The 27,733-nt window shown below is 39.3% G+C and overlaps 1 protein-coding gene across 2 annotated transcripts in view; it reads right to left on the bottom strand.

Annotated features, from left to right (window-relative positions):
- Positions 1–27,733, bottom strand: part of CNTNAP5 (contactin associated protein family member 5) — a 493,109-nt gene that overhangs the window by 175,402 nt on the left and 289,974 nt on the right. For both annotated transcript variants that reach the window (XM_033231817.1, XM_033231818.1), the window contains exon 11: positions 4,848–5,004. In XM_033231817.1, coding sequence (XP_033087708.1) covers positions 4,848–5,004 — 157 coding nt within the window. The remainder of the gene's footprint in view (positions 1–4,847; positions 5,005–27,733) is intronic.

Here is a 27,733-nt window from a genome sequence, read left to right as displayed (position 1 = left end):
TGCTATACAAGGCCAAGTCAGTTTTCTGATTAATTTCACAAGGGCAAAAACTTGAGGGAATTTTACAAGGCAAGAATATCCAAAGTTTCTCTGAGGCACACAGAACACCACTGATAGTAAACGAGGCACGGTGGTCTAAAACAAAATTTGAAATGTGTGGAAAGTCAGTCTGACCACATGTTGGTTAAGAAAGAAATCGCGGGCCGGGCGCGGTGGCTCAAGCCTGTAATCCCAGCACTTTGGGAGGCCGAGACGGGCGGATCACGAGGTCAGGAGATCGAGACCATCCTGGCTAACACGGTGAAACCCCATCTCTACTAAAAATACAAAAACTAGCCGGGCGAAGTGGCAGGCGCCTGTAGTCCCAGCTACTCGGGAGGCTGAGGCAGGAGAATGGCGTGAACCCGGGAGGCGGAGCTTGCAGTGAGCTGAGATCCGGCCACTGCACTCCAGTCCGGGCGACAGAGCGAGACTCCGCCTCAAAAAAAAAAAAAAAAAAAAAAAAAAAAAAAAAAAAAAAGAAATCGCAAGTATGTTGAACGTGATTAACTATTTCACAAGGTGTTAGCTTTTGTATTTTTCCTTTCTGCAGTAAACAACAGAGTTTGATATATAAATAATAAATGCATTTTCACAAAGATGCCTGGTCTCATGTGTGAATGCTTACCGTATGCCTATAATTCTTGTGCAGACAAAGCTAGCTCACTGTTATTTCCATACAAGGAGCTTCATAACCTGGATCTGACCTTCCTCCCTCCCTTTATCTTCTGTACATTTCTCACATGACCACAGTGCAACAACCACACCAATATATTTGTGGTTTAAGAGAGTGGTGATTTGTATATTATTTTACATTTCCCCCCTGCACACAGACATTCCCCCCACTCCCACCCCCTGCCTGTAGTACACCAGTTTGTTTATTTCTTTAGCTTCTTCTCTTCCTTCAAAACTTAACTGCTGCTTCTCTTCACAATCTAAATTTACCAGCTCATTTCTACCCCAGGTTCAGGTACATCTGTGCTTATTTCTCTCACCAAATTTTTCAGACCCATGTATTCCTATTAGGTTGGTGCAAAACTCATTGTGATTTTTGCCATTACTTTTTTTTTTGAGACAGAGTTTCGCTCTGCTGCCAGGCTGCCAGGCTGGAACGCAGCGGCACCATCTCGGCTCAGTGCAAGCTCCTTCTGCTGGGTTCAAGCTATTCTCCTGCCTCAGCCTCCTGAGTAGCTGAAACTACAGGTGCACGCCACCACACCCAGCTAATTTTTATATTTTTAGTGGAGATGGGGTTTCACCATGTTGGCCAGGTTGGTCTTGAGCTACTGACCTCATGATCCGCCCACCTCAGTCTCCCAAAGTGCTGGGATTACAGGTGTGAGACACCGTGCCCAGGCTTGCCACTACTTTTGAATGGCAAAAACCACAATTACTTTCTCACCCACCTAATAACTAACTAGCATTTTCTTTACACTGTCCTGAGGGTTCCTCAAGGGAAGTGACCATAATGCCCTTGACTTTCTCTGCACAGCAGACTATCTGTCTGGCACAGAGTAGGCACTAAGTAAGTAAGCGATAAATCAGTAAATGTTTGATAAAGTAATACATACAGATGCTTCTATAATAAATTATTTATAAAAACCCTTTACCACAGGCTATGACTTGCACTAAGACAATGAATGAAACTCAGAAGTATTGAATCAGAATCTCAGCCTCTACTCCCTCTTGAGAATGACAGAAGGAACTTTCTGATCAGTTCTCACCTAGACTTTGCCCCAAGATGGTCAATATGCTACTCGGGGACATCCAGGAGTGAGGCAGGCATCCTTAAGAGGGGAAACTCAGTCCTTTTCTCTTGACCTTTGATAGGCAGATTGCTGAACAGGACCTTATCTAATAATAAATTCTGATGCCCTAAGAGAGGTCACTTGCCACAGAAAGTGGCCCTGGATGGAAAATTTTCACTGGTTCTAAAGGAAATGGAAAGGGTCATGAAATATGTAATAACTTCTGGAGTGATCAAGGTGAGAGAAGACATTGTGAAGAATCCCTCTGAGCTCCCTCTAGATGATGAAGTGAAATCATCAGATAAGGGGTTCAGAGGTTAGTGAAACAGTGAGCAGGTCAAAGGAGGGAGAGGCTGGGAGCTGAGTGGAAGAGAGCAGTGGAAAGTTTTAGGAAAGGAGACACAGAGCACTTCAGTCCAATTAAGGATAGAAAGTGATGCTCCTCCCTGTCCCTCAGTGTGCAGTAAATTAAGCCTGGTTCGTTTGCTCCCGAGGAAGTGGAGACACTGAGGCAGTGTTCAGTAGGCAAATGTCCTATAAAGAAAGTGGTAAAGGAGAAGAAACACTGAGCAAAGATCAAGAAGGCAACTAAGAAAGGACTCAGAGTCTGCCAGGAGCATTGGCTCACGCCTGTAATCCCAGCACTTTGGGAGGTCGAGGCAGGCGAATCATGAGGTCAAGAGTTTGAGACCAACCTGACCAACATGGAGAAATCCCATCTGTACTAAAAAGTAGCCCGGCGTAGTGGTGTGCCCTGTAATCCCAGCTACTCAGGAGCCTGAGGCAGGATAATTGCTTCAACCTGGGAGGCAGAGGTTGCAGTGCGCCGAGATCGTGTCACTGCACTCCAGCTTGGGTGACAGAGCAAGATTCCATTGAAAGAAAGAAAAAAAGAAAGAAAGAAAGAGAAGAGAAGAGAAGAGAGAGAGAAACAGAGAGAGAACAAGAAAGAAAGAAAGAAAGAAAGAAAAGAGAAAGAAAAGGAACAAAAAAAAAGAAAAGGAAAGAAAAGAAAAGAAAGAGAGAGAGAGGGAGGGAGAGAGGGAGGGAGGGAGGAAAGAAGGAAGGAAGGAAGGAAGGAGGGAGGGAGGGAGGAAGGGGGAGGTGAGGGGAGGGGGGAGGGAAGGGGAGGAAGGGGAGGGGAGGGTGAGGAGGGGTCAGAGTCAAGAGTAACTAGGAGAAGCACTTCTACCTATTCCAGCTCCTATATCTATTTCTTTGATTACACACATAGTGTCTAATATGCACTGTGAGAGTAAACTTATAAATCAAAGGAATGAGTGAATCCAAGCGACTGGGAGCAGAAGTTTTGAACATGTTTTATGGCAGCACAACCATCTAACACTTCAACACACCTCCCAGGCTCATAGGTGCCATCTTGTGATAATTCTCTTCGTTAAAGATGGTGTAAATTAATCTGTTCAACTAATTACCACTGAATGTCTTCTGTAGGTCTTGAGAGGTATAATGTTTAAAGAGTCATGGCCTCCACCCAGGATACAAATCATAGCTGGTTGTAGGCATCTGCAATAATGAGATAGAATTCACTGCAGGATAAAGCGGGGGCTCAAGGAATGCAGAAGCCCATTCTACCTGTGGTGAGCTATATCTAATTTCACCTACATGAAGAGGTAAGATTCATTACCATATAACTTCGCCGAGCTTGAGTTTAGAAGGCACTCGGGTAACCTGCCCTGGTGCCTAAGCAGCCCTAGGGTGTTCTGAAGAGATCATTCCCATCTCCTGGGATCCAATGAAGACAAATGCCTGGTCCTTTCCTTGCTGAACTGAGATTTTAGCTTAACCTTATATTTTGTGAAATAGTCCTTGTTGTTAACAGTTTGAGGAGTAAAAACATTAAAGGGAAATTTGGGGATTGAGACCAGCTTAACATAAGAATTTTTAATTAAAATTGAGCAGCATTTGACGAAGTAAGCAAAATTGCTAAGCCAAAACCAAAGAATGCTTTAAATTCAGTCAAAGAAAAAGTATATTTGGAAATGTTCTGTACATATTTGTGTAAGCAATACAGTAAAAAACTAACAGCTCACCTGGAGGATAAAAGAAGAGTAAATGTAATGGGCATGGAAGCTTCCAACTAAATTCGTTTTGCAGAAGTAAGTTGGTGTAGGAGACTAAGAGAAACTCTGGCTGCAGAAACGGCTGATTTCTAATTCTGTATCTATCACTTGACAGACATGTTTGACACTGGGAAAATTATTTAACATCTCTGCAATAGATACTACTCAACATTATGAAGCAAAAGTAAGACAATTGTATGAAATTGAATAGATGCTCAATAAATATACATTTCCTTTGTATGTGTTTATTGGTAGCAAAAGGGAAGGCGGGTGATTGAAACATCAGTGTGAGCATGAAGAAACAGCCTATATAACCCCATATCCCTGTCTCTCTCACTCTCTCCCCCCAAAACCTATAGTCCACATATCATTAATATCCTGACTCAATTGCAAAGCTCAATATTACATGCCATTCCTTGTTTGAAATGGGAGGCTTTGAATATAAGAAACTGATGGGGGCTGGGTGCAGTGGCTCACACCTGTAATCCCAGCACTTTGGGAAGCTGAGTCAGGTGGATCACAAGGTCAAGAGTTCGAGACCATCCCGGCCAACATGGTGAAATCCCGTCTCAACTAAAAATACTGAAAATACAAGAAAAAAAAAAAGTGCTGGGTATGGTGGTGCGTGCCTGTACTCCCGGCTACTCGGGAGACTGAGGCAGGAAAATCTCTTGAACCTGAGAGGTGGAGGTTGCCATGAGCTGAGATCACGACACTGCACTCCAGCCTGGTGACAGAGCGAGACAACAACAAAAGGAAGCTGATGGTATGAGCACATGCTTCTATGTGACAAACATCAGTTATCACACTGAAAATACTAGAATTGACCATTTTCAAAGTTAAAAAAAAAAAAAAGTCACTATCGGGACACTCCAGTTTGTATTGAGTTTCTCATCCATGTCCTTCTGTCTTGGGGAAATTTTATACATCAATTAATGTGCTTTCTCTATAATTGCAGAAAGATGGAGATTCTCATTACCATTCATCCTTGTCAGCGTCGCAATTGCAAAAGTGCTGAACGTCCAGGCAGCTCTCGTCTAGGCCACACTCACACTGCTGGACCCCAGGAGGTGAACCTCCCCAGTAAGGATGCCTTTCATTGGACCGCCCAATCCACCAGGTAAATGGTGTTCCATCTGGAAGACAAGATATTCCACCGGTCAGGGCAGGGTAAGCCTGAAGTCACACAGGGGATGGCACAGAAACGGAGCTGAAAATATCTTGGAGAATAGATGTAGATAGATAATCTCTTCCCTTCCTGTCTTCTTCCCTCCCTCACTTCCTCCCTTCCCTGTGCTTGCTTTCTTCATTTCTTTGTTTCGTCATCTCATTTTTCTGTTCCTTCATTTTCCGTCTCTGTCTTTCTTTCTCCCTCTTTCTATATATTTAAATTTGTATTGATACACCTATGCACACCCATATATGTACACATATAAACAACATTTTCATCAAAATGTTTGTAGAGTCAAATATTGATGAAAGGTATTGTTGAGAGGCAGTGTCGCAAAATTAAATTCTTACCAGATCAGGCACAACTGAGTACGTTCCGTCAGAATTTAGACCAAAATTTTTAATATATGAATTTTTAAAAATAACTTTCTTTTACAACTGCCAAAGAGAAAATGAGAACACCAGGGCAAAGATTAGCCTGACCTCTGTTCTCAGTTCTGGGTAGACAATGAGGAAGTTAGAGACTCGGGTGAACAAGAGGTTGGCTGTGTAGGAGAGCTGATTCTGACTGTCTCCGATTGATTTCTCTCATGATAATAGTAGCCCCACATTGACCATATCTTCTGATTTTGTTATTTAAAAAGAAGTCATACATTCCAAGCTGAAAGATTTGGGAGAAAAAAAAATAAAAGCACTGTGAAGGCTGATAATGTGTGGGCCTGAATAAACCCTTGTGAAGGTTATATTTAACCCAAATAAAGTTGGTGTGCAACCTGTGATTTCCAGTCTGTATATCTAACTAGAAACCATTTTTGAGTCTTGTCCTTCTCAATTTTTTTTCTTTACAAATGTAATTTAGTGAAACCTTTTGGATGTTTATGATTGAGAATATTTCATTAGCTTAGAATTACCATTCTGAAAGTGATACTGTATCCAAAACAAGATAGGTAGAGATGGAAATGTTATCCTATTAGACTGAAGGATGTGAGGCCTGGGGTCCCTTTGGTAATTGCCTTTTTTTTTTTTTTTTTTTTTTTGAGACAGAGTCTCACTCTGTCGCCCAGGCTGGAGTGCAGTGGTGTGATCTCGGCTCACTGCAAGCTCTGCCTCCCGGATTTACGCCATTCTCCTGCCTCAGCCTCCCGAGTAGCTGGGACTACAGTTGCCTGCCACCATGTTTGGCTACTTTTTTTTGCATTTTTAGTAGAGACGGGGTTTCACCGTGTTAGTCAGGGTGGTCTCGATCTCCTGACCTCGTGATCTGCCCGCCTGGGCCTCCCAAAGTGCTGGGATTACAGGCGTGAGCCACCACGCCCGGCCGGTAATTGTCTTATTTGTGTGTGATATACAACAGGTGCTTAACATGTGCTTATTTAAAAAATGAAAGAAATATTTATTAAGGGCCACTTTATATCATTTACAGTTTTACAGTAGACTAATAGGAATTGTCTGAGGATGCTACTAGGATGAAATTTTGCCTAATCAAGATTCTAGTTTATATGCATATTTTTTTGTGCAAACATAAAAATCACAATTAATCTCTATATACAAATAACAACAATTTTCTCTTACTTGGCTCCAGGCTAACATCCCTATGAAAGCCACTGAGGTAAGTAGGAAGAGACCAGGCAACCTAGAGCATTCGATAATCTGAAGGTCATGAGTAAAACATACAGAAGATACTTTGAAAAGCAACAGCATTTTAGGGGTGCTGATTCATGAAGCAGAGGGCCTGGAGGACTACAGTCATCCCAGCGTGGCACTCCACACTCTGCCGAAAGTAAGTTCAATTCCTATGTCGTCTTTAAAGCTGGAGTTTCAATTAGAGATGTCTGTTAACTAGTGTGTTCTTTTAAAGAAAAGTTACAAACAATATGAATTCATTTTCTTGAGTTTCAAATAACTATACATCACTGTACAATACCACACATGAATTGCTTTCTTCCTAAATCCCTGCTCAGGTGAGTCAAGCATACATGGCCTAGAGGACTGGCAGGCTTATTCGGAGCTTGGAGCACATTCAGGACCGGAGTAAGCTTTGGTGGGTCATCATAGCATAAGTCCAGCCAGCATGAGGGTGAAGCATTTTGTATTTGAATACATTTGTCAGTGTTTTCCTTGGGTCCACAAATGGAAAGAAATCTCTCAAACTCTCTCCCTCCTTCCAGCAGCCCAGGCCTCTCCTCTCAGACTCTAGAATCCAGACTACACAGTGAAATCCCGTCTCAGCAAGAGTTACTTTGTTTGTGAACTACCGGAAAGGCTATAAGCACAATAACTGCATCATTACTAATGGTATAAGCTCTGAACAGCCAATTTGTGTGCAACTTCTGGTGGATGTGTTACTTCTAGTAGATTTACCAATTCTTATTTGGTTATTTCACTCCCTAGAAGTTCCACTAGCAGCCCAATCCTTAATTCTGTTTTGAAGCCATCAACATCTTGCACCACTTTGGCCTCTAATGTCTCTCTCCTAATGTCTGGCTTAAAGGTTGAGAAGTTCAAAGGTTAAAAAATGTTTTAACCAATTGACTCTCAACAAACAAGAAGAAAAAGGGAGAGAACAAAACATTATATATGTACATGTGAAAACAGGAGGAGTATTGCTAAATTTTCCCTCTAGATGTCCCTTGTGTCTTGGTCCCTGTGGAGTACTGGAGAGATTATAGCAAATGAAGCTACTGAGGATCAAACAGGGGTTTGACTCGCCTGAAGTCTTGACTCTAACCATGTAGTCAGGAAGAAGAAACACATCCTAGGCTGCAAATTTTGGCCATTGCAGAAATCGAATTTTTTCTTTCCTGACAGGAGGTTCTTTCCAAAGTGAAGGAAAAAAGTACAATTATAAATATTTTATTTTAAAAAAAATGCATTCACCCAACAAACATTTACTAAGGATTTATACTGTTTCAGCCATGGTTCTAGGCACTTGGAATAAATCATGTAAGACAACATACCAAAATGAAGAAACAAACAAAACATGCCCTCCCTGTCGTTATATTGTAATTAGGAGGAAATGGCAATAATAACATTTAAATAATTTAGTATTTAGAAAGGGATAAGAGGTATGTTGTAGTAGTCGGTTTTCATGCTGCCGATAAAAACATCCCTAAGGTAATTCATAAAGAAAAAGAGGATTAATGGACTCACAATTTCATCTGACTGGGAAGGCCTCACAGTCACCGTGGAAGGCAAAAGACATATTTTTTTTTTTGAACTACTAATACCCTTCATTATATTATATTATATTATATATTTTATTTTTTTATTATACTTTAAGTTCTAGGGTACATGTGCATAACGTGCAGGTTACATATGTATACTTGTGCCATGTTGGTGTGCTGCACCCATCAACTCGTCCGCACCCATTAATTCATCATTTACATCAGGTATAACTCCCCAATGCAATCCCTCCCCCCTCCCCCCTCCCCATGATAGGCCTCGATGTGTGATGTTCCCCTTCCCGAGTCCAAGTGATCTCATTGTTCAGTTCCCACCTATGAGTGAGAACATGTGGTGTTTGGTTTTCTGTTCTTGTGATAGTTTGCTAAGAATGATGGTTTCCAGCTGCATCCATGTCCCTACAAAGGACACAAACTCATCCTTTTTTATGGCTGCATAGTATTCCATGGTGTATATGTGCCACATTTTCTTAATCCAGTCTGTCACAGATGGACATTTGGGTTGATTCCAGGTCTTTGCTATTGTGAATAGTGCCGCAATAAACATATGTGTGCATGTGTCTTTATAGCAGCATGATTTATAATCCTTTGGGTATATACCCAGTAGTGGCATGGCTGGGTCATATGGTACATCTAGTTCTAGATCCTTGAGGAATTGCCATACTGTTTTCCATAATGGTTGAACTAGTTTACAATCCCACCAACAGGCAGTCTGTCCCTTCTCAGATCTCAACTCCGTGTTGGGAGATCCACTGCTCTCTTCAAAGCTGTCAGACAGAGTCATTTGTGTCTGCAGAGGTTCCTGCTGCTTTTGTTGTTGTTGTTGTTGTTAACTGTGCCCTGTCCCCAGAGGTGGCGTCTACAGAGACAGGCAGGTTTCCTTGAGCTGCTGTGAGCTCCACCCAGTTCGAGCTTCCCAGTGGCTTTGCTTACCTACTTAAGCCTCAGCAATGGCAGGCGCCCCTCCCCCAGGCTCGCTGCTGCCTTGCGGTTAGATTGCAGACTGCTGTGTTAGCAATGAGGGAGACTCCGTGGGCGTGGGACCCTCCCGGCCAGGTGTGGGATATATTCTCCTGGTGTGCCCGTTTGCTTACAGCGCAGTATTGGGGTGGGAGTCACCCGATTTTCCAGGTGTTGTGTGTCTCAGTTCCCCTGGCTAGGAAAAGGGATTCCCTTCCCCCTTGCACTTCCCAGGTGAGGCGATGCCTCGCCCTGCTTCAGCTCTCGCTGGTCGGGCTGCAGCAGCTAACCAGCACCGATTGTCCGGCACTCCCTAGTGAGATGACCCCAGTACCTCAGTTGAAAATGCAGAAATCACTGGTCTTCTGTGTCGCTCGCACTGGGAGTTGGAGACTGGAGCTGTTCCTATTCAGCCATCTTGCTCTGCCCCCAAAAGACATATCTTATATGGTGGTGGACAAGAGAGAATGGAGTGCCAAGTGAAAGGGGGAACCCCTTCTGAAATCATCAGATCTTGTTAAGACTTATTCACTACCACGAGAACAATATGGGGCAAATTGCCGCCATGATTCAATTATCTCCCACCGGGTCCCTCCTGGTGGGAGCTACAGTTCAGGATGATTCCCATGTATCCCATGATACATGGGAATCATGGGAGCTACAGTTCAGGATGAGATTTGGGTGGGGACATAGCCAAATCATATCATATACGGAAAATACAAAACAGGCTAAGGAGAGCAAGTGTGCTGTAAAGAAGGGTGTATTGCAGTTTTAAACCATACAAATCAGGAAAGACTTTGATGAAAAGATATCCTGAACAAAACTTGTAGGCCACGGGTAAGTCACCTGTGGCCATCTGGGAAATCTCATTGCAGACAAAGGAAATGAACAACATAAAGAACAAATCAGGGCAGTTTTTAGAATCTATGGCTAGGTTTTTAAACTGCACTTCGCAAAATGTTGCAAATGCTCTGATAGGAAGGTTTAACGGAAAAAAAAATGGGTAGCATAAAACAGATAAAATAGAACTTAGTTGATCAGGTTCTTGAATAGAAGCTAAGAATTCCCTCTGCCTGTTCCTAAGCAAAAGGTATTATTATGAAGATGCTGGACTGCCACAGAATCATAAATATAAAACCCTGCCCAGCTGGCTGCCCCTGAATGCCAAACGCCTAGAGACCAATTCAGTCAACACACTGTCTGCACCACCACCACCTCCCTGCAAGTATCTCGAGCTGCAACCCTGTCTCCCAAAGATGTATTTCTGCAGCCCGTGTGTCTGCAAAAAAGAAGGTTCACATGGAGCCTGCTTCCTGGGGTTATCTTCCCATCAGAGCATCTCACAGGTAGGGCTGATGGATAAAGCACAAGTTGCATGCTTGAGTCCCAGCTGGAAAGGAGATTGGGGATTTAAATTCTGACTTCTTTGCTGTGGAGGCAGAACTCACAACACATTTCCCCTTAACACAGACATGTTATTCAAAAGCTAAGCAGACACTTAGTATCTCTTAGTGGGTCAATATTTTAAATTTCTGAAATCTCTATTTCTTCCACCAAATGGGATTATTGATCCAAATATAAACCTATTCTGATGCTTCTGATAAACAAAGAACTCTATGAAATCTGGTGAGCTGAGCTTAGGGAGGTTCCACAATTTTGCTTTGACAACCAGGAAGGCACTTTGCTTTGACAAGAAGCAAATGGGGAAAGATTGTGTCTACCCTCCAGCTGCCTGCATGTGACATAGATATTTCTCCACAGTAGAGGTCTGCGTTATGCACTGTGCTTCCAGGGCCTGGGGCTCTGGGGATTTGTGAGGCCAGCTCCTTGGCTAGGAAGCCAGAGTTTTCATACACATCCCCAGCAGCCATGCAATGCAAGGACTCCCACGAAAGAGCCAAGACTAAGAAAGCAAGAGGACTGGGACCTGATGGGAGACTCCTCCAGGAACTCCCAGCAGTAGCCTCAAAGCTCTTAGAGAGTTGGCAAAGTCCTCTGTAAGCAGGATATAAAAAATACGACTGAGGAATTGCATGAGTTTACATTATGTCTATGCAAATATTATTGTCATATGACCTCATGCATTTTTTTTTTGAGGTTTCTTTTTTTTTTCTTTATTATTATTATACTTTAAGTTCTAGGGTACATGCGCATAACGTGCGGGTTTGTTACATATGTATACCTGTGCCATGCTGGTGTGCTGCACCCATCAACTCGTCAGCACCCATCAACTCGTCATTTACATCAGGTATAACTCCCAATGCAATCCCTCCCCCCTCCCCCCTCTGACCTCATTCATTTAAATATGGTATGGGAAAATTCAAATTACATATGTGTGTGTGTCTGTGTATGTATATTTAATATATATGTATACATATATAAATCCTTCTAAGAAAGTATTTGTTTTAGAGTGTACACAGTAAGTGATCACAGAAGGTGATCTTACACACTGCCACACCATAATAATACTATAGCACAATGCAGTGTCAGCGTTGAGTGCTGGAACCTTTTCAGGATCTCCCTACCCCAAGTTTCAAGACGATAACCATGAGTGTGTTTTGCTTTGTTGCAGACAACATGCAAATTGAGAGGAACAGTTTAAGTCCTGTAGCTGCCTTCTTTTCAAATGTTCAGCGTCTTTCTGAGTTTTTACTCGAAGTATTTTTATGGGCCTAAATTCTTCCCCAATTTTAAAGTAGCTAGAGTATTCAACAAACAAATCAAAAGAAAAAAGTTTGCAAAACTACTATTTAACCCATTTGGCAGAGCAGACCGCATAAGGGTATGTTGTCTTAGGTCTGTCTATAAAACTCCTTGCCAGTGAACTTCCCTCAGTCATTTCAACACAGTGAGCCTCTTCTTCCCCTCTTAATCAGGGTAGACGTAAAGTTCAAATATCTGCACTGTTTCTCCACTGCAGAAATTTCTAGGTGTGTTTTACCTCCAATTTAGATTGCCAGCCCCAGGTTTCCATTTTTCTAATTATCCTAAACAGGATATTGCATCATAAACTTGGAAAAGAATTATCTCAATTGAGTCACAAAATGACAGAAACAGAAAATAAAATTGCATCCTCTAGAAGGTCTTATAAAGAGAACGTAAGTTTGGGGAGGGAACGTACGTGAGAGAAAGAAAGAGAGAGAATAAGGAGGAGGAGGAGGTAGAGAAAGTAAAAGCGGGAGGCAATATTGCATCCTCATTTGTTAAATCAGAGATTTCAGCACATATAGACTCCTTTACGAGCTGTTTCAGAAAAGTATTATACTTGAATTTAAATCATTCCAGCAGATCAAGTCTAGGGATTTTGCTAATGAGTGGATAACCACACTATCCTGACCCTAACATTTCCTCATGCAGAATAGGTATGTATTATATGCAGAGAAATGGTTCAAAGACAGAGAAAATATATATGTTTTATAGAAGACCTAAACACAAATCTAATTTGTACATGTTTAGATCAAATGATGATTTTTATAATGTAAGAAACTGAGGAGAATTCATACACGTGAGTTGCACAATTGTATGGCTTAATGATTGCGAGCTATTGAACATAATTCAAACTGGAGATCTCTCTGTATCTCTATCTCGCAATTGTTTCAATTAAAGTCTTGACAACTGGAAAGCAGTAAACACGACAGCTTCCTGGTAGTAACTACAGCCATGGTCAAGAGAATCTGGCCTCTTCCCATTGCTATGAACAGTCCAAGAAACATTCCAGACAATATCAGAATGGAGCTAGAAAGTTCCATAGATGTATACAGACAGTGCTCTTGTTGAGCTGTTGTTGTCATTGTGGTTATCGTTTTCCTTTACATTTTTCTAAGTTTAGATGTAATGTATTCTCATAGCCTTAGATCCTGGCAAACTCAGTATGCCAACACGAAGAGTTTTAGTCCTCATTTCTTTTATTCGTACAATATTTGAAGTTGTAGGAGTAAAAGAAATTTGCTGCACTGATGAGCAAATCTATGTGACAGTGGGTTTATGGGTGGAGTAAACCCCCCGCACCACCTGATGTGAGGCGTGGCCTTGCTACTTGTGTAGCTCCATGGAATGTGTGCAGAAATGATAATGGTTCAGTTCGAGTGTAGACCTCAAGAGGCATGCATGTTTCCACCTGCCCTTCCAGAGCTTCCTTGACATGACCCTGGGAACACGCCCCAGGAGGTCATGACCTCTCCAGTCACGGCCCCAGAATGTAACTCAGAGAGCACAGTTACCCAGTGGATGCACAGAGAAGTGAGCGTGAGAATAAGGACTGCAGTTTTATGTCACTAAGCTTTGGCAACCAGTTATATAGCATTTTCGCAACAATAACTGACAAAATACAAATTAGATATAAACCACGTGAAAATAAATTCTGTAGAGGTTATAAAGAAGTACATAGAAAGACCAATTTACATAGAAAGTACATAGAAAGAAAGGCTCTAATTTCAAGATGTTTGTAACATGGTTAGAAACACCTAGTGTCTTTCCCACGTGCCCTTCTTCCTTCCCACATGTGATTTACATAAACCTAATCTGGGTTCACCTGGGATCTGTCCCAACCCAGCCCCAGTGACTGGCTGTGTACCCTGACTTCCATGCCTTTGTCTCCTTCAAACACGGTGCTTAGCTGTCACTGCAATGTAGATAGCAGTTTTCCATGATGGTAATGGTCCTGTCTCATCTTTTTAAGTCTCGATGCCACCTACTCACACATTCAGTTAAAAACTCTTCATAGAACTTTGAAGGAACTATTCTCATAACTGGTCATTTAACTGTAACCTAATGAAACCAGATCTTGTACAGCATTCTCATAGCCTCTGCCCATAGGATGATGCAAAGTTGAAAGTTGTGTTTGTGTGTGTGTATGTGTATACACACATATATATAATTAATTATATGTAAATTAAATATTATATTTATATTGTATAAAATTACAAATTCTTGTATAAATTAAAAATATAAATCACAAATTATATAATTAAATATAATGATGTGAATTTCATATATTACATTCAATGGTTTAACTGTATGCTGTGAAAGGTCATGGTGTAATATGTCAGTGATATAAACTTTAATGAACTTTTGCAACCCTAAAAGAGCTCATAACACTTAGAGGAAGGAGGCCCCACACACAGCTAAGAGTAATGAAAGTCAGAGTGAGATCAGTGCCAAAGAGAGCAGTTAATAAAATTCTAGAAAAGCCCAGAGTAAGAAACTATGACTTCTCACCGGGAGTCGTGGGAACAGTTTTATGCAAATGGTGGCATTTGAGCAGAGGCTCAGAGGCTTGGTGTTGAGGAGGACTTCGACAACATGCGCCGTGGAGAAAGAATTTGTGTAGGTAAGGATCACAAAGAAAAGGAGATCTGTTTTTCACTGCAGTCGTCTTTAGGAAATGACTGTTTGGAATAATGAGATTTCTGTACATACTAAACATGCTTTATTTCATTGCTTGTAGTTAAGCACTGGGGGCTTAAAAAGTAAATCTAGAGGAAGAGGCCACCAAAGTTATAAGGCTAAGAGATTACCAGCAATTGCAGTTACATGTCTCACTGTATGAACAAAATATACACCATTGAAATGCTGATTTAGAAAAGAAGATTCTGCCAACAAAAGAAAGTGTTTTATATGCTCTTTCTTTCTACATAGAATATCATTTCTGAGAAAACATTTAGTCAGAAAGAAAAACAACTTCATCCATCTTGGAAAATAACGGCAGGCATTCATCAAAGTCAATCTTCGTCTTCCCGCTTCCTGGTCGGGATCATTAATTCAGAACATATGTCTAATAGTGTGATTAAGGGCTAGTCTGTGACATTAGAAATTAACATTTTTATAATGTTGTTCAATGTTCTCTTCTCCCTGCCTATTGAATTGAAGTGAGCCAAAAAGAGAGAGGGAGAAACAGAAAAGATTAATGGTACTGCCTCTCAAAACAAATGATGAAAGTCACTTTGAGGGGATCATTTCAAGCTGGATTAGACAAAGCTCTCTAGAATGTACCATGGGGATCCTTCCTGGTTAGACAAAGAGATGGACAATGTGATTAACTTACATGATTCTTTTGGCATTGTGTGAATTTTTGTAGGAGAATATAAAAATACTTTTTATTTTATTGTATAATTTTTTCTTAAGAACCTTAGTGAAGAATCCCAGTAAGGTTAAATGACATTTAGAGTCACACGGTGACTGAGTAAAATGTGGGCTGCGGGCTCCGGACACCTGAGACGCTGCACAGCTCCTGTCCCGAACACCCTCCTTCACAAAGGCTCCCAGACCTTCATTCTTTTTTCTTTCTTTCTTTCCTTCCTTCCTTCCTCCCTTCTTTCCCTTCCTTCCCTCCCTCCCCTCCCTCCCTCCCCTCTCTCCCTCCCTCCCTTCCTTCCTTCCTTCCTTCCTTCCTTCCTTCCTTCCTTCCTTCCTTCCTTCCCTCCTTCCTTCCCTCCTTCCCTCCCTCTTTCTTTCCTTCTCTTTCTTTTTCTTTCCTTCCTTCCTTCCTTTTATTTTTTTTTTGGAGTCTCACGCTCTCTCCCAGGCTGGAGTACAGTGGCACAATCTCGGCTCACTGCAACCTCTGCCTCCCGGGTTCAAGAGATTCTCCTGCCTCAGCCTCCTGAGTAGCTGGGACTACAGGCGTGTGCCAACACACCCAGCTAATTTTTTATTTTTAGTAGAGACGGGGTTTCACCATGTTGGCCAGGCTGGTCTTGAACTCTTGACCTCAGTTGATCTCCCTGCCTCAACCTCCCAAAGTGCTGGAATTACAGGCATGAGCCACCGCGCCTGGCATACCTTGATACTTTCCAATGTGCTGGAAACATCATGAAATAACATGAGCCTTACAGATAAAAAAGAACATTTTGAGACACTCTTATAAATCTGTGGGAAATGATAACAATAAAGGAACAACTCAGCATTGGAGTAAGATTTTCAGTTTACTACACAATTTCTCCGATATGACAAAAGCATTAGTTTTCAAATGCAGAGTGAGAAGAAAGAAGGAGGACTCTCAGCTCTTCATCAAGCTGTGATGTAGTAAAGAAACCTCTATTGTGTTAAGCCACAGAGATTTAGTGTGGGGCATGTTCATGACTATAGCATAGCTTAACCTATACTGATTCACACAGTAAAAAAAAAAAAAAAAAAAAAAAAAAAAGAATGAAAAGCAGAGTTGGAAAAGCAAAATACCTGATATGTACACACAATCATAGAAACTGAGAATTGCAATAAATCTGACTACTAAAGCCATTGTGTATATTTATACTCATGATACTAATAAAAACATCCAGAATTAATTGAGCATTTAAAATATTTGAGGCAGATTCATGCTTTTTTTAATGTTCTAGTTTATTTAGTCTCTACAACAACCCTATGAGGTAAATACCTTTATTTTCACTTTGCAGATGAGAAAACAAAGGCATAGATAGAGGTAAAATTACTTGCTAGTTACTTGGCTAGTTGATGACACACCCTAGCTATAGTCATCCTAATCTCTTTTGTGGGTAATTACAATAGACTCAAAAGTAAAATGCTTGCCACCATTTTTGTTCCAACTTCCAGAAGTTATTTTTGTAGCATCTAAAAGGGATTTTTAAAGTATGGACCACGTGATTTACCTCTGATTGAAATTTCCCAAGTTCCCTATTGCAACAAGAAACAAATCTCACCTTTTCAACGTGGCCCATGAAACCCTATGCATATGGTCCTGCAGATTTCTCAGCCTTATGTCTTATTCCACAATCCAGCCTGTGCCCTGCCCTCCAGCTGTGCTGGCCTCCTTGCCAGCCCTCACACATCCTCTTTGATGCTTGCTGCTCTCTGCCTGAACCCGTCCTCCCATGGGTCTTCATAGAGGCTGATGTCTTATCACTGGGCCTTCAAATTAACCAGTTAATTATTTCCAGTTAACTCTATCCAAAGCACTCCAACTCCCCTTTTTTTTTTATTTTTGAGACAGAGTCTTGCTCTGTCGTCCAAGTTGGAGTGCATTGGTGCGATCTCAGCTTACTGCAACCTCTGCCTCCCAGGTTCAAGTGATTCTCCTGCCTCAGTCTTCTGAGTAGTTGGGATCACAAGAACATGCCACCAGGCTCAGCTAATTTTTGTATTTTTAAAAGAGATGGGGTTTCTCCATGTTGGTCAGCCTGGTCTTGAACTCCTGATCTCATGATCTGCCTGCCTTGGCCTCCCAAAGTGAGGGGATTACATGTGTGAGCCACCACACCCAGTCTATTGTTCTTAAGAGTACTTACTACTACCTGAAATCATTTTTCTTTGTTTGTATATTCTATTCCTCATTGGAATTAGGACAAGGGCTTTCTATGGCTTGTTTATGACTATATATCACCAATATAGAGAATGGTGACTGGCTTGCACTAAGAACTACACACATATTTGCTGAATGAACTCATGACTAAATGCCCCCCCAAGAAAAGAAACAACGCAGAGAGATTTTCTATAGAAGACATTAAAAAATGTGTTTTGAAGAAATATATATGATTATGATGCCTTTAGCTTCTATATTGGTGCATTCATCTTTGGCATTTTAGGTTAGCATTGAAGAAATCAAGTGTTTTTTTCCATTTTAGTCACATCTCCAGAAAGAGACACCTATTAAGCCTTTGAATAATTGCTTACTATAAGTGTGGCATAGAATGAGACCACCATACAGTAAGGTTTTCACATATCAGTTCATTCATGTAGTAAACAAACCAATATGAAACATCTGCAATGGTCAAGACTCTTGTCTGATTGAACCTGGTTACCGTAAAAGACAAAACACTTATGAATCCTGCCATCAAGTTCTTCACAATGAAAGGATAAGGGAAAGAAAATGTTAAACATTATTTTTAATTCAATTTATAAAGAAATAAATTTGATGTACAATATTAAGCAATATGTGGAAAGCAAAAGGAAGAAAAACGGCTATTTAATGGAGAGTACAGTGGCGGGGGAACATCTAAAGTAATTTTGTTTTGTTTTGTTTCATTTTGTTTAGACAGAGTCTTTCTCTGTTGCCCAGTCTGGAGTGCAATGGTGTGATCTCTGCTCACTGCAACCTCCACCTCCCTGGTTCTAGTGATTCTCCCGCCTCAGTCTCTTGAATAGCTGGGATTACAGGCACCCGCCATCATGCCCGGCTAATTTTTGTGTTTTTGTAGAGACAGAGTTTCACCATGTTGGCCAGGCTGGTCTTGAACTCCTGACCTCAGGTGATCTGCCCACCTCAGCCTCCCAAAGTGCTATGATTACAGGCGTGAGCCACTGCACCCAGCCTAAAGTCATTTCTTCTATGAATACACCTGCCATTTCAGTTTACAAACCAGTGAGGAAAGTTGGATATCCACAACACTAACATTCAAAACAAGGTTCACATCAGATAACTCATTCAACCCTCTCAACAAAAAGCTGTTAAGATGCTCGTTCTCATCTTACAGATAAAGAAATGGTAGCTAACAATGGATTAGCAAATTCCCCAAAATCACACAGAAAAGAAAAAAGATATTGAATTTAGATCTTATGGCTCCAAATCCCAATAATATTTTTACATATTATGTGAAACCTGGTCCTACCAGAGATGGAAATAAAAGAGTACTATATATCTTCAGAGTGCTTGTTCTTGAATCAATATTAAAATAGTATAAATCAAACAATCATTACATTGGTAAAACTACAGATCATTATTGAATATGTATCCTCAACCTTCTTGGGGATATTCCCAACTGCATTGTCTCTCCAACTGTATTAGTCTACCTACTGATTTATCTAAAAAGCAAATTAACAGAAAAGCAAAAAAAAAACAAAAAACAAAAAAAAAAACAAAAAGAAAACCTTGTAGAAATAATTGTTCTAATAAGTATCATTGTTTCTATGAAGTCTAATTGGCCTTGGCCTGAACTTCTACAGTTTTTCTCAGTAGCTACCTAGGAGTGATAGGCTAATCATGTAACTGGGAATCAGTTGAAATTTTTCCTTAGAAGTCTTATATCAGCATCTCTCAAAGTATAGCATCTAGCTACTTGAATCAGAATGATCTGGGATGTCTTAAGGACATATTTTTTTGTTTGTTTGTTTTTGGGTTGGACAGTCATTGACTCAACTAAAAATTAATTATTGTGGAGGGAAGAGGGTACATATATATAGGAGGGAAAGCTAGAATTCTCTGCCCAAAGCTGTCAACAACACTAAAATGGATATCACACAGCCATGCGTTAATGCATTGTACCCAGGACATGGGTTTTTGAAAACTTCCCAGACACTTGGGGCGTATAGCCCAAGATTCTCCCATTTATTTCACACTCATCAAGTGACACGAAAACTTTACTCAAGTTTACACACTTAAATTTTAGAATCACTAATTACAAAGTTTGGACTTTATTTAAAATTGTCAGGCCTCTATCCCCTTTCTTTTGTGAGGCATTCTTATTTGATGACACCACGGATTGCTAAACACGAATGAGCTACTTAGTTTTAGGTTTCACTCTTACCAGATCACATGTGTTAGGTTATAGCAGATCCAGTTAAAGAAAGGTAGGATGATAAGTGGAGACAAATAAAATATAGATAAAAAATAAAGGTTAACTTGGAACTGAGAGAAGGTCACCAAATTTCTGGTTTAACTAACTTGTATTAGAATTAAAAGCAGGCAGTTGCTCTGCTTTTGTCTTGGTCAAATATAAATCTAGTGTGCATGTGATGATGTTACCTTTCTCACAAATTCGCTACAAGGGTCCCAAAGGATCATCTCCCACAGTTACTCCTTCTTCACTGGCCCCCATTCCCATTCCCTTTTGCTTCATTTCTGCAGCAAACTCTGTTCCATGATTTGAAAATATCAGTGAGGTTCATTTAGATTTCTTGTGATTTTTGTTTACCCTGTTTCTCACACACACACACACACACACACACACACACACACACACAAAGTCACTAGGTCCCAATTCCTGTGTCAAACGCTCTCTCATGTTCACTTTTCATTTGTTTCCATGGGAAGATGATAACATTTTTCCTCTCTTCATTCTATCCCTCTCTCCATGTGTTCATTAGTGACTCCATGTAGGAGGGTTTATCAGTCTTCCTCCCACCCCACCACCCTTCAGTGGACCAGGCCTTTGGAGATGTGGGGTGTTTTCCTCTGTCCTTCGTCAGAGGTATTTTATCTATTGCTTACACACAAATGCCTAAAAAGTCTTGGTTCTCCAGCTCTGCATTCTTTTCTGAGCTGTTTGACAGACAGCTGCTCCATCAAATGAGCAGCACGTTACTATGTGGTGTGTCCTTCTTCCCACTCAGGCTTCTCACATGTTTTCCCATTTTTCGCAGCCTTAGGTTGAGAAGTTTAATACTACATTCAACAAACACTAGCCTCTTAACCATCAGGACAGCAAAGCCTGTGTAAATTTTAGAATCACTGATTACAAGGTTTGAACTTTATTTAAAATTGTCAGGCCTCTATCCCCTTTCTTTTATGAGGAATTCTTGTTTGAGGACACCACGGATTGCTAAACACTAATGAGCTACTGTGTTTTGGGTTTCACTCTTATCAAATCACATGTGTTAGGTTATAGGTTAGAGTGTTCTTATTAACACTCTCCCCCCATCTAAACTTTCTTTCCAAATCTGCAGTGTGGGCTTACTGGGTCCTGTCTGCACATCCCAGCAATCCACTCTGCACACATGCACTCAACCAGTTTTCTTAAACTATTTGATTACAATGCTTTCTGCCAGCAAAACATTCAATAGTATCTCATTTACAAATGAATTTAAAGAAACAAAAAACTAGCAATCTGCTATTCAAAACCTCTACTCCCTGACCCCCAAGCTACTTTTCATATTGGTCTATCCTCCTAGACATACGTTCTTCCTCAATCAAATTGGGTTGTTACTCATTTTTTTAAAATCTTGTTTTGTTTAGTTTGAATTTCTGCTAACATAATTCCTTCCTGCAGGAATAGTTGACTTCCACTCTTCCACATTTTGACATATGTAAATTCTACTTCTTTTCTTTTTCTAAGCCCTTTTTAAATTATTTTTCTTCTAAGAAGTCTTCTCTTACAATTTTATTTGAAAGTGTTTCCTCTTCTCCACTGTATAGCACTTTGAAAAAAATGAAAATCATTGACTAACTGCATGCTGTCTTATATTGGGCTATTTCTGTTAACTTCCTTAACAAGTTGTCATTTCTTTATACAATATCGAGACTAATTATATGTGTAACATTCCATTTTCCAAATACTTCCTTACAAAGTTTGAAGAATATTTATTACCTACGATACTGTGTGTGTGTATAATATACACAAGGAGGTATTAACATTTCCCCCAAAATCTCCTAATCTTTTCTTAAATAAGGTGTTCAATAAGTCAATAATTCTGTGTTAAGTGAACAGGGAGTAAATGTTGCATTGCTAATCAAAATGCCATTGTGATTATTCATGTTAATAGACCCACTTCCAAGTCACTGTTTCCATTTATCAAGACAACAACTAATTCACTGCTGTTTATATTCTGAGTCTTTTAACCAAAGTGTAAATCCCTCATGGTGATGGCATATTTTATGGAATTTTTGTGTTTGAAAACATGTCACAAAGGGTGAGAGCTCTTATGTAAGGAACTCAATATTTTCAATAGCTTCATCAACTAATTAATACACATTTACTATAAATTGTAGAAAGTTTGAAATAAGTACTCTGTAGTAGAAAATACTAAACTCAGAACATTTTTCTTATGAAAAGTAAATTTGGTATGCATTTTAGTCTATTTGGTCAGCTTTAACGAAATTCCATAAACTGGATAGCTTATGAACAACTGAAATTTATGTCTCACAATTCTGGATGCTGGGAAGTCCAAAATGAAGGCAATTCCCATGTCTACCTGGAGCTTACTTTCTGAATCAGGGAAACTGCCTTGTCGACATGTCCTTGCGAGGTAGAAGGGCTTAGGGTCTCTCTTGGGCCTGTTTTCTAAGGGCATTATTCCTGTTCATGAGAACTTTATCCTCATGGTCTGATCCCTTCCCAAAGCCCCCACCTTCTTATGTCATCACATTGGTGATTAAGTTTCAAAGTATGAATTTTGGAGGAATACAAATATTCGTACCGTAGCAATATAATAGAATTGTATTGATCCACTAATGCTTTCTAAGATAATTTAGTTGCTGAAAAGAAAGAAGAAGTATGGAATAAAATAAGTTGAGCAACTGAAACTCAATTATGTATTTTATCTTCAAAATTATCTAGTCTTTATCAACATTTTATCTTGAGCTCACTCATTATAAAACAAAAAAGAATCACATTTCCAGCCGTGCACTCAAAAATGCTCTAATACGGATCCCTGACAAGCTGCTATTTTGCATTGTAATGCATTTTTAAAATTTTCTTTGTCTAAGTAAAATATACTAAGATGAAAAACTAAACTTGCTCAGAGTAAAAGAATAAATTTTCACCCAAATGGTGAACAAACAAACCTAAATGGAAGGAGGGTATGCTGTGTTTATTAAATAAACTCTTGACTTGCCTTACCCAATTAAGAATTGCGTTTCTTTCAACACACATGTACACACACACAATACACACTCACATTCATACACACACTCACACTCATATACACCCTCATACATGCACACTCACACATACTCACACTCATACACACACACTCATAAACCCAGAAACGGACCCTCATATACACATGCACACACATACACACACACTCCCATACACACGTTCTTACACATAAACACCGATATGATCTTTCTTACCCAAAATTGGGTAAGTGCCCTTTGCCCTTTCTTATTTCTTTTTTCTTTCTCTCCTGGTTCTCCTTTTTCTCTGTCTCCGCATTTGTCTCTCTCTCTCCCTCCTTCCTTTCTTTCTTGCTCTCTTCCTCCTCCTCCTCTCCCCAAATTATTATTACCTCTCTTGTTCCCTCTTCTCTCCCCATATTCCTTCCTTTGATCCCCTCCCAAAAAGCAACCCTTTTAGACACCTTAGCACAATCGATTCAACAAGAATTTATCACAATCCTCTCTACAGTATTTTATTGTTGATGCTTAATAAGCATTATCTGCTTATGGTAAAAGAAAAAAGAAAAGTGAAAAAAGGTGAGAAAAGAGCCAGCAAGAACCTTTTAAATAAATACCTACATGAATCAAGTTTCCTTTCAAATTCATTATAATAGGTGGGTAAATACATCAAAGAGAGCAGGAAGGAGACAAAGTGAGTCTGCTTTTCACAATGCTAATGAACAAACAAAAATTCTCTATTCATTTATGTCTGCACTTGAAACATGACTGATGGCTGCAAGTCTAATATTCATTAGAGGTCTGAGCAAGGCACAGACAAAAAGTTGATGGAGTCCACCAATCACACCCATTAGGAAGTGCTGGAAACAGCACGAGGCAGCAACATAAGAAGAATGGGCACAGAGCAGCTCTTCTAATGAATAAAATATGAAGAACTTTGCAATTACACAGACCAAAAGAATTGGTCAGAGGATCATCAGCATAACGATAGTAATAAAAATAGGATTTCATGCCTGTATCTCCTATTTCACAGCCCCATATCTGAATAATATTTATTAACCACTCTCCTGTTTATGATTATTTACAGGGTATATAACAAAAAAATAAAATAAGGCTATGGATTTCTGGTCTTTGAGGATTTTCTATTCCATGATACCCCACAAAGGTCATTTAATTATTCTGAAAGATATTTTACAATCATAAAATATATGAAATTGGCAATTTTGGTTTCTGAGCAAGAATGTACCATTTGAAAACATACTTTGTGTTTTATAAAACTAGATAAAATCAAAACAAAAAATCTAGACGAAATCAAAATAAAGTAATTTTCTAAATAAAAAACTGAAAACATTGGCTAGTGTTTACTCAAGACTTACAGCATACTAGTTGCTATGTTTCCACATCATAAAAGGTAGGGAAGAAGAATTGAATTTATGAGAGGTTGACCGTAATCTACTTAAGGGCAGGGATGATTGGTAGTCATTATACACCAGCATATTTTAGACATTCAGTAATTCTTTAAATAATAATTGAATGAATAAATACATATCTGTTTGCAGATATATATGTCTGTACACATGTCCACAAACATACACGCACACCTGTATACTACAAGAAACACCATTCTCATTAAAAGATGTAGTGATACAAACACTCTTAATAATAACTGCAATACAATTCCCCTCAAGACACATTTTTTACCTAAAACTTAAGACAGGATTTTTACTGAAAAACTTGTAGCTCTATTGGTCACAGACAGGTCTACATTTTTTCAGATAACATAGTGCAGGGCTTCATTTTTCAAGAAGTCATGTTGTTGCTATCACAAGAAAAAGCTAAGTGATTGGAAATAACGTGATATACTACATAAGCACTCAAGTCTGATGCTGGAAAACTTATTCCTTGTCTTTCGTCAGGATACACCATTAACAGAGGCTGCCTTCTAGGATCTCAGTCAATACGAACAAGTCAATTAAAGGGCCTTTCAGCTGACAGAGATAGTTAATGCATTGTTGGCTGCTCTCTTAGAAGTCTAGAATCAAATTAGAAAAATAAGCACATTACAAAAAAAAATGAATGTTAACAGGTTTTTAGGATAGTGTAATTCAAGCAATATCTAAGATTTAGGACTCATTTGTGGTTAGAGACAAAATATCTCAAAATAGCGGGTGTAGTTATTTTATCTTGAGTATCTGGTTATTCCAGAACTTTGAGTAACAACTGTCATATTTCATCAAAGATGATAAAATAGATCATCATTGATAATTGGTCATACCTTTATTTTTGTACCACTAAGAAAGAAAAACCGCTGCTGGTTCAACAATCATACCCCATTGATTCTAAGATTCATTTCAATTTCAAAGATATCAAAAATGTAAAACAAAATTAGGATTTGACTGTACTTACACATATAATTAACCTTCTTATATATCATTCCAGCTGAAATTAATGCTCTTTTTTTACCTAGTCAGAGAAATTGCTCAGAATTGTTTATTGAATATATAACAAGGATAAAGGATGATGCCTACCAAAGAAAACAATAATAACAAATTCATTATTATTCTATTAATACTTTCTTATGAACAATAACTGCTTTTTGCCAAAATTAGACATTATTACAGGTATTTCATTGTATTACATTAATAAAATATTTGAAGATTAGAGTTCTCAAATACGAAATGCATATACATGGAGTCATTTCAAAGGAGGTCCTGAAATTCTCTGATATTCCTCTCACTGAGAGATAAGGTTTGTGTCTCCTCTTAAATCTGAGTGGGCTGACTCCTACAGCCAGTAGGTCAGGATTGATGTGATATTATGTGGCTTTTCATGTGGGATACTAAGTGGTCTGGTAAGGTCCAGTAGTTCTTGGATTATAATTCCATGAAAGGCCCTTGTTGATTATATCCTGAGAGCCCAAAATGCTGTCCCTCTTTGCATGCCAGCCAACAAAGTGAGAAGGCCTTTATAAGACTTTAATCTAATTTGGAAATTCACACCAGATAGTAGAAAATAGTCTAGCGTATATATTCAATTATAAGTTAGAATTGAGTTTAGTTTACAAATAGGATTATGAAGACTCATTCAAACCCTATTTGTGGAGTTGCCAGCTTTTAGAATAGTGTCATTCAGAAAAAGGCAAAAAATCCTCAGAATTTTACTAAAGGTTTTAAGCCAATTTTTCCATGCCTCATTTCATATTTATTACAAATATGACCTCTCCCATGAAGCTTTTATGATCAAATCAGCTATGAATAACCATTACTTCAGACTTTTTTGAAAATAATGTATATGGGCCGGGCGCGGTGGCTCAAGCCTGTAATCCCAGCACTTTGGGAGGCCGAGTCGGGTGGATCACGAGGTCAGGAGATCGAGACCATCCTGGCTAACACGGTGAAACCCCGTCTCTACTAAAAAATACAAAAAACTAGCCGGGCGAGGTGGTGGGCGCCTGTAGTCCCAGCTGCTCGGGAGGCTGAGGCAGGAGAATGGCGTGAACCCGGGAGGCGGAGCTTGCAGTGAGCCGAGATCCGGCCACAGCACTCCAGCCTGGGCGACAGAGCGAGACTCCGTCTCAAAAAAAAAAAAAAAAAAAAAAAAAAAAAAAAAAAATAATGTATATGTATTAAAGTTCTATATTTAAAGATATTTTACATTCATTGAAATAAAGAGCAACATCATTTGTGTCTGTTCATTTCTTTGATTTCAGGTGGTTTTCAATGAGAACATGATCAATAAATCTGAACAGATCAATAATGAGTAAGAATATTGCATCCGTAATCAAAAACCACCCAATAAAGAAAAGCCCAGTATCATGTGGCTTCACTGGCGAATTCTAAGCAACGTTTAAAGAACTAATGCCAATCCTTCTCAAACTCTTACTTCCATAAATTGAAGAGCAAGGAGCATTTCTTAACTCACTTTAAAAGGCCAGCATCTCCCTAATATCAAAGCCAGGCAAGGGCAAAAACATTGCAGGCCAACATCGCTGATGAACACAGATGTAAAAGAATCCTCTACAGAATACTAGTAAGGGAAATTCAAAAGCACATCAAGAGCATCACACACCATGATCAAGTGAGATAAAAGATTGTTCAACATACACAAATCAATAAATGTGGTACACCACATTAGGAGAATATGAATGAAAACGTTTTATCATCTAAATATATGCAGAAAAAATATTTGCAAAATTCAACATTGCTTCATGATAAAGACACTCAACAAATTACGTACAGAAGGAACGTACCTCCACACAATAAAGTCCATATGTGACTAACCTACAGCTAACGTCATACTCAACCTTTAAAGATGAAAGTTTTTCTCTAAGATTAGGAACAAGGAAAGGATGCCCATTCTGGCTACTTCTATTCAATACAGTACTTAAAGTCCTGGCTAGAGCAATTATATAAAAAATATAAATAAATGAAACCATCCAAAACTGAAAAAAAGTAAAATTGTCTCTGCAGATGACATAATCTTATACATAAAAAACCCTAAAGATGATGCCCAAAACTGTTAGAATAGATGAATTCGGTAAAGTTGCAGAAAACGAATCAACATTTACAATTTAGTAGTGCTTCTATACGTGAACAATGAATTGTCTGAAAAACAATAAAACAATCTCATTGCAATAGCAACAAAAATGAATTCACTTAGGAATAAATGTAACCATGGAAGTGTAAGATCTGTACACTGAACACTATAAAACATTGATAAAAGAAATGGTGAAAGAAATGGAGAAATAGGCCATTTCATGGATTCAATGAATTAATATTGCTACAATGACCATACTACCGAAAGGTCAATGCAGTCATTATCAAAATTTTAATGGCATTTTTCACAAAGCTAGAAAAAAAATGATCCTACTATTTATAAAGAACCACAAAAGACCCCAAATAGTCAAACCAATCCTCAAAAAGAACAAAACTGGAGACATCACACTTCCTTATTTCAAACAGAAAGCTATAGTAGTCATAATAATATGGTACTGTCATAAAAGCAGACGTGTAGACCAATAGGACAGAATAAATAACCTCAAAGTGAATC

Source organism: Trachypithecus francoisi, unplaced genomic scaffold (genome assembly GCF_009764315.1).
Source record: "Trachypithecus francoisi isolate TF-2019V2 unplaced genomic scaffold, Tfra_2.0 Lachesis_group13, whole genome shotgun sequence".
Lineage (NCBI taxonomy): Eukaryota > Metazoa > Chordata > Mammalia > Primates > Cercopithecidae > Trachypithecus > Trachypithecus francoisi.
Note: the sequence above shows the minus strand (reverse complement) of the source record. Positions and strands in the feature narration are given on the sequence as shown.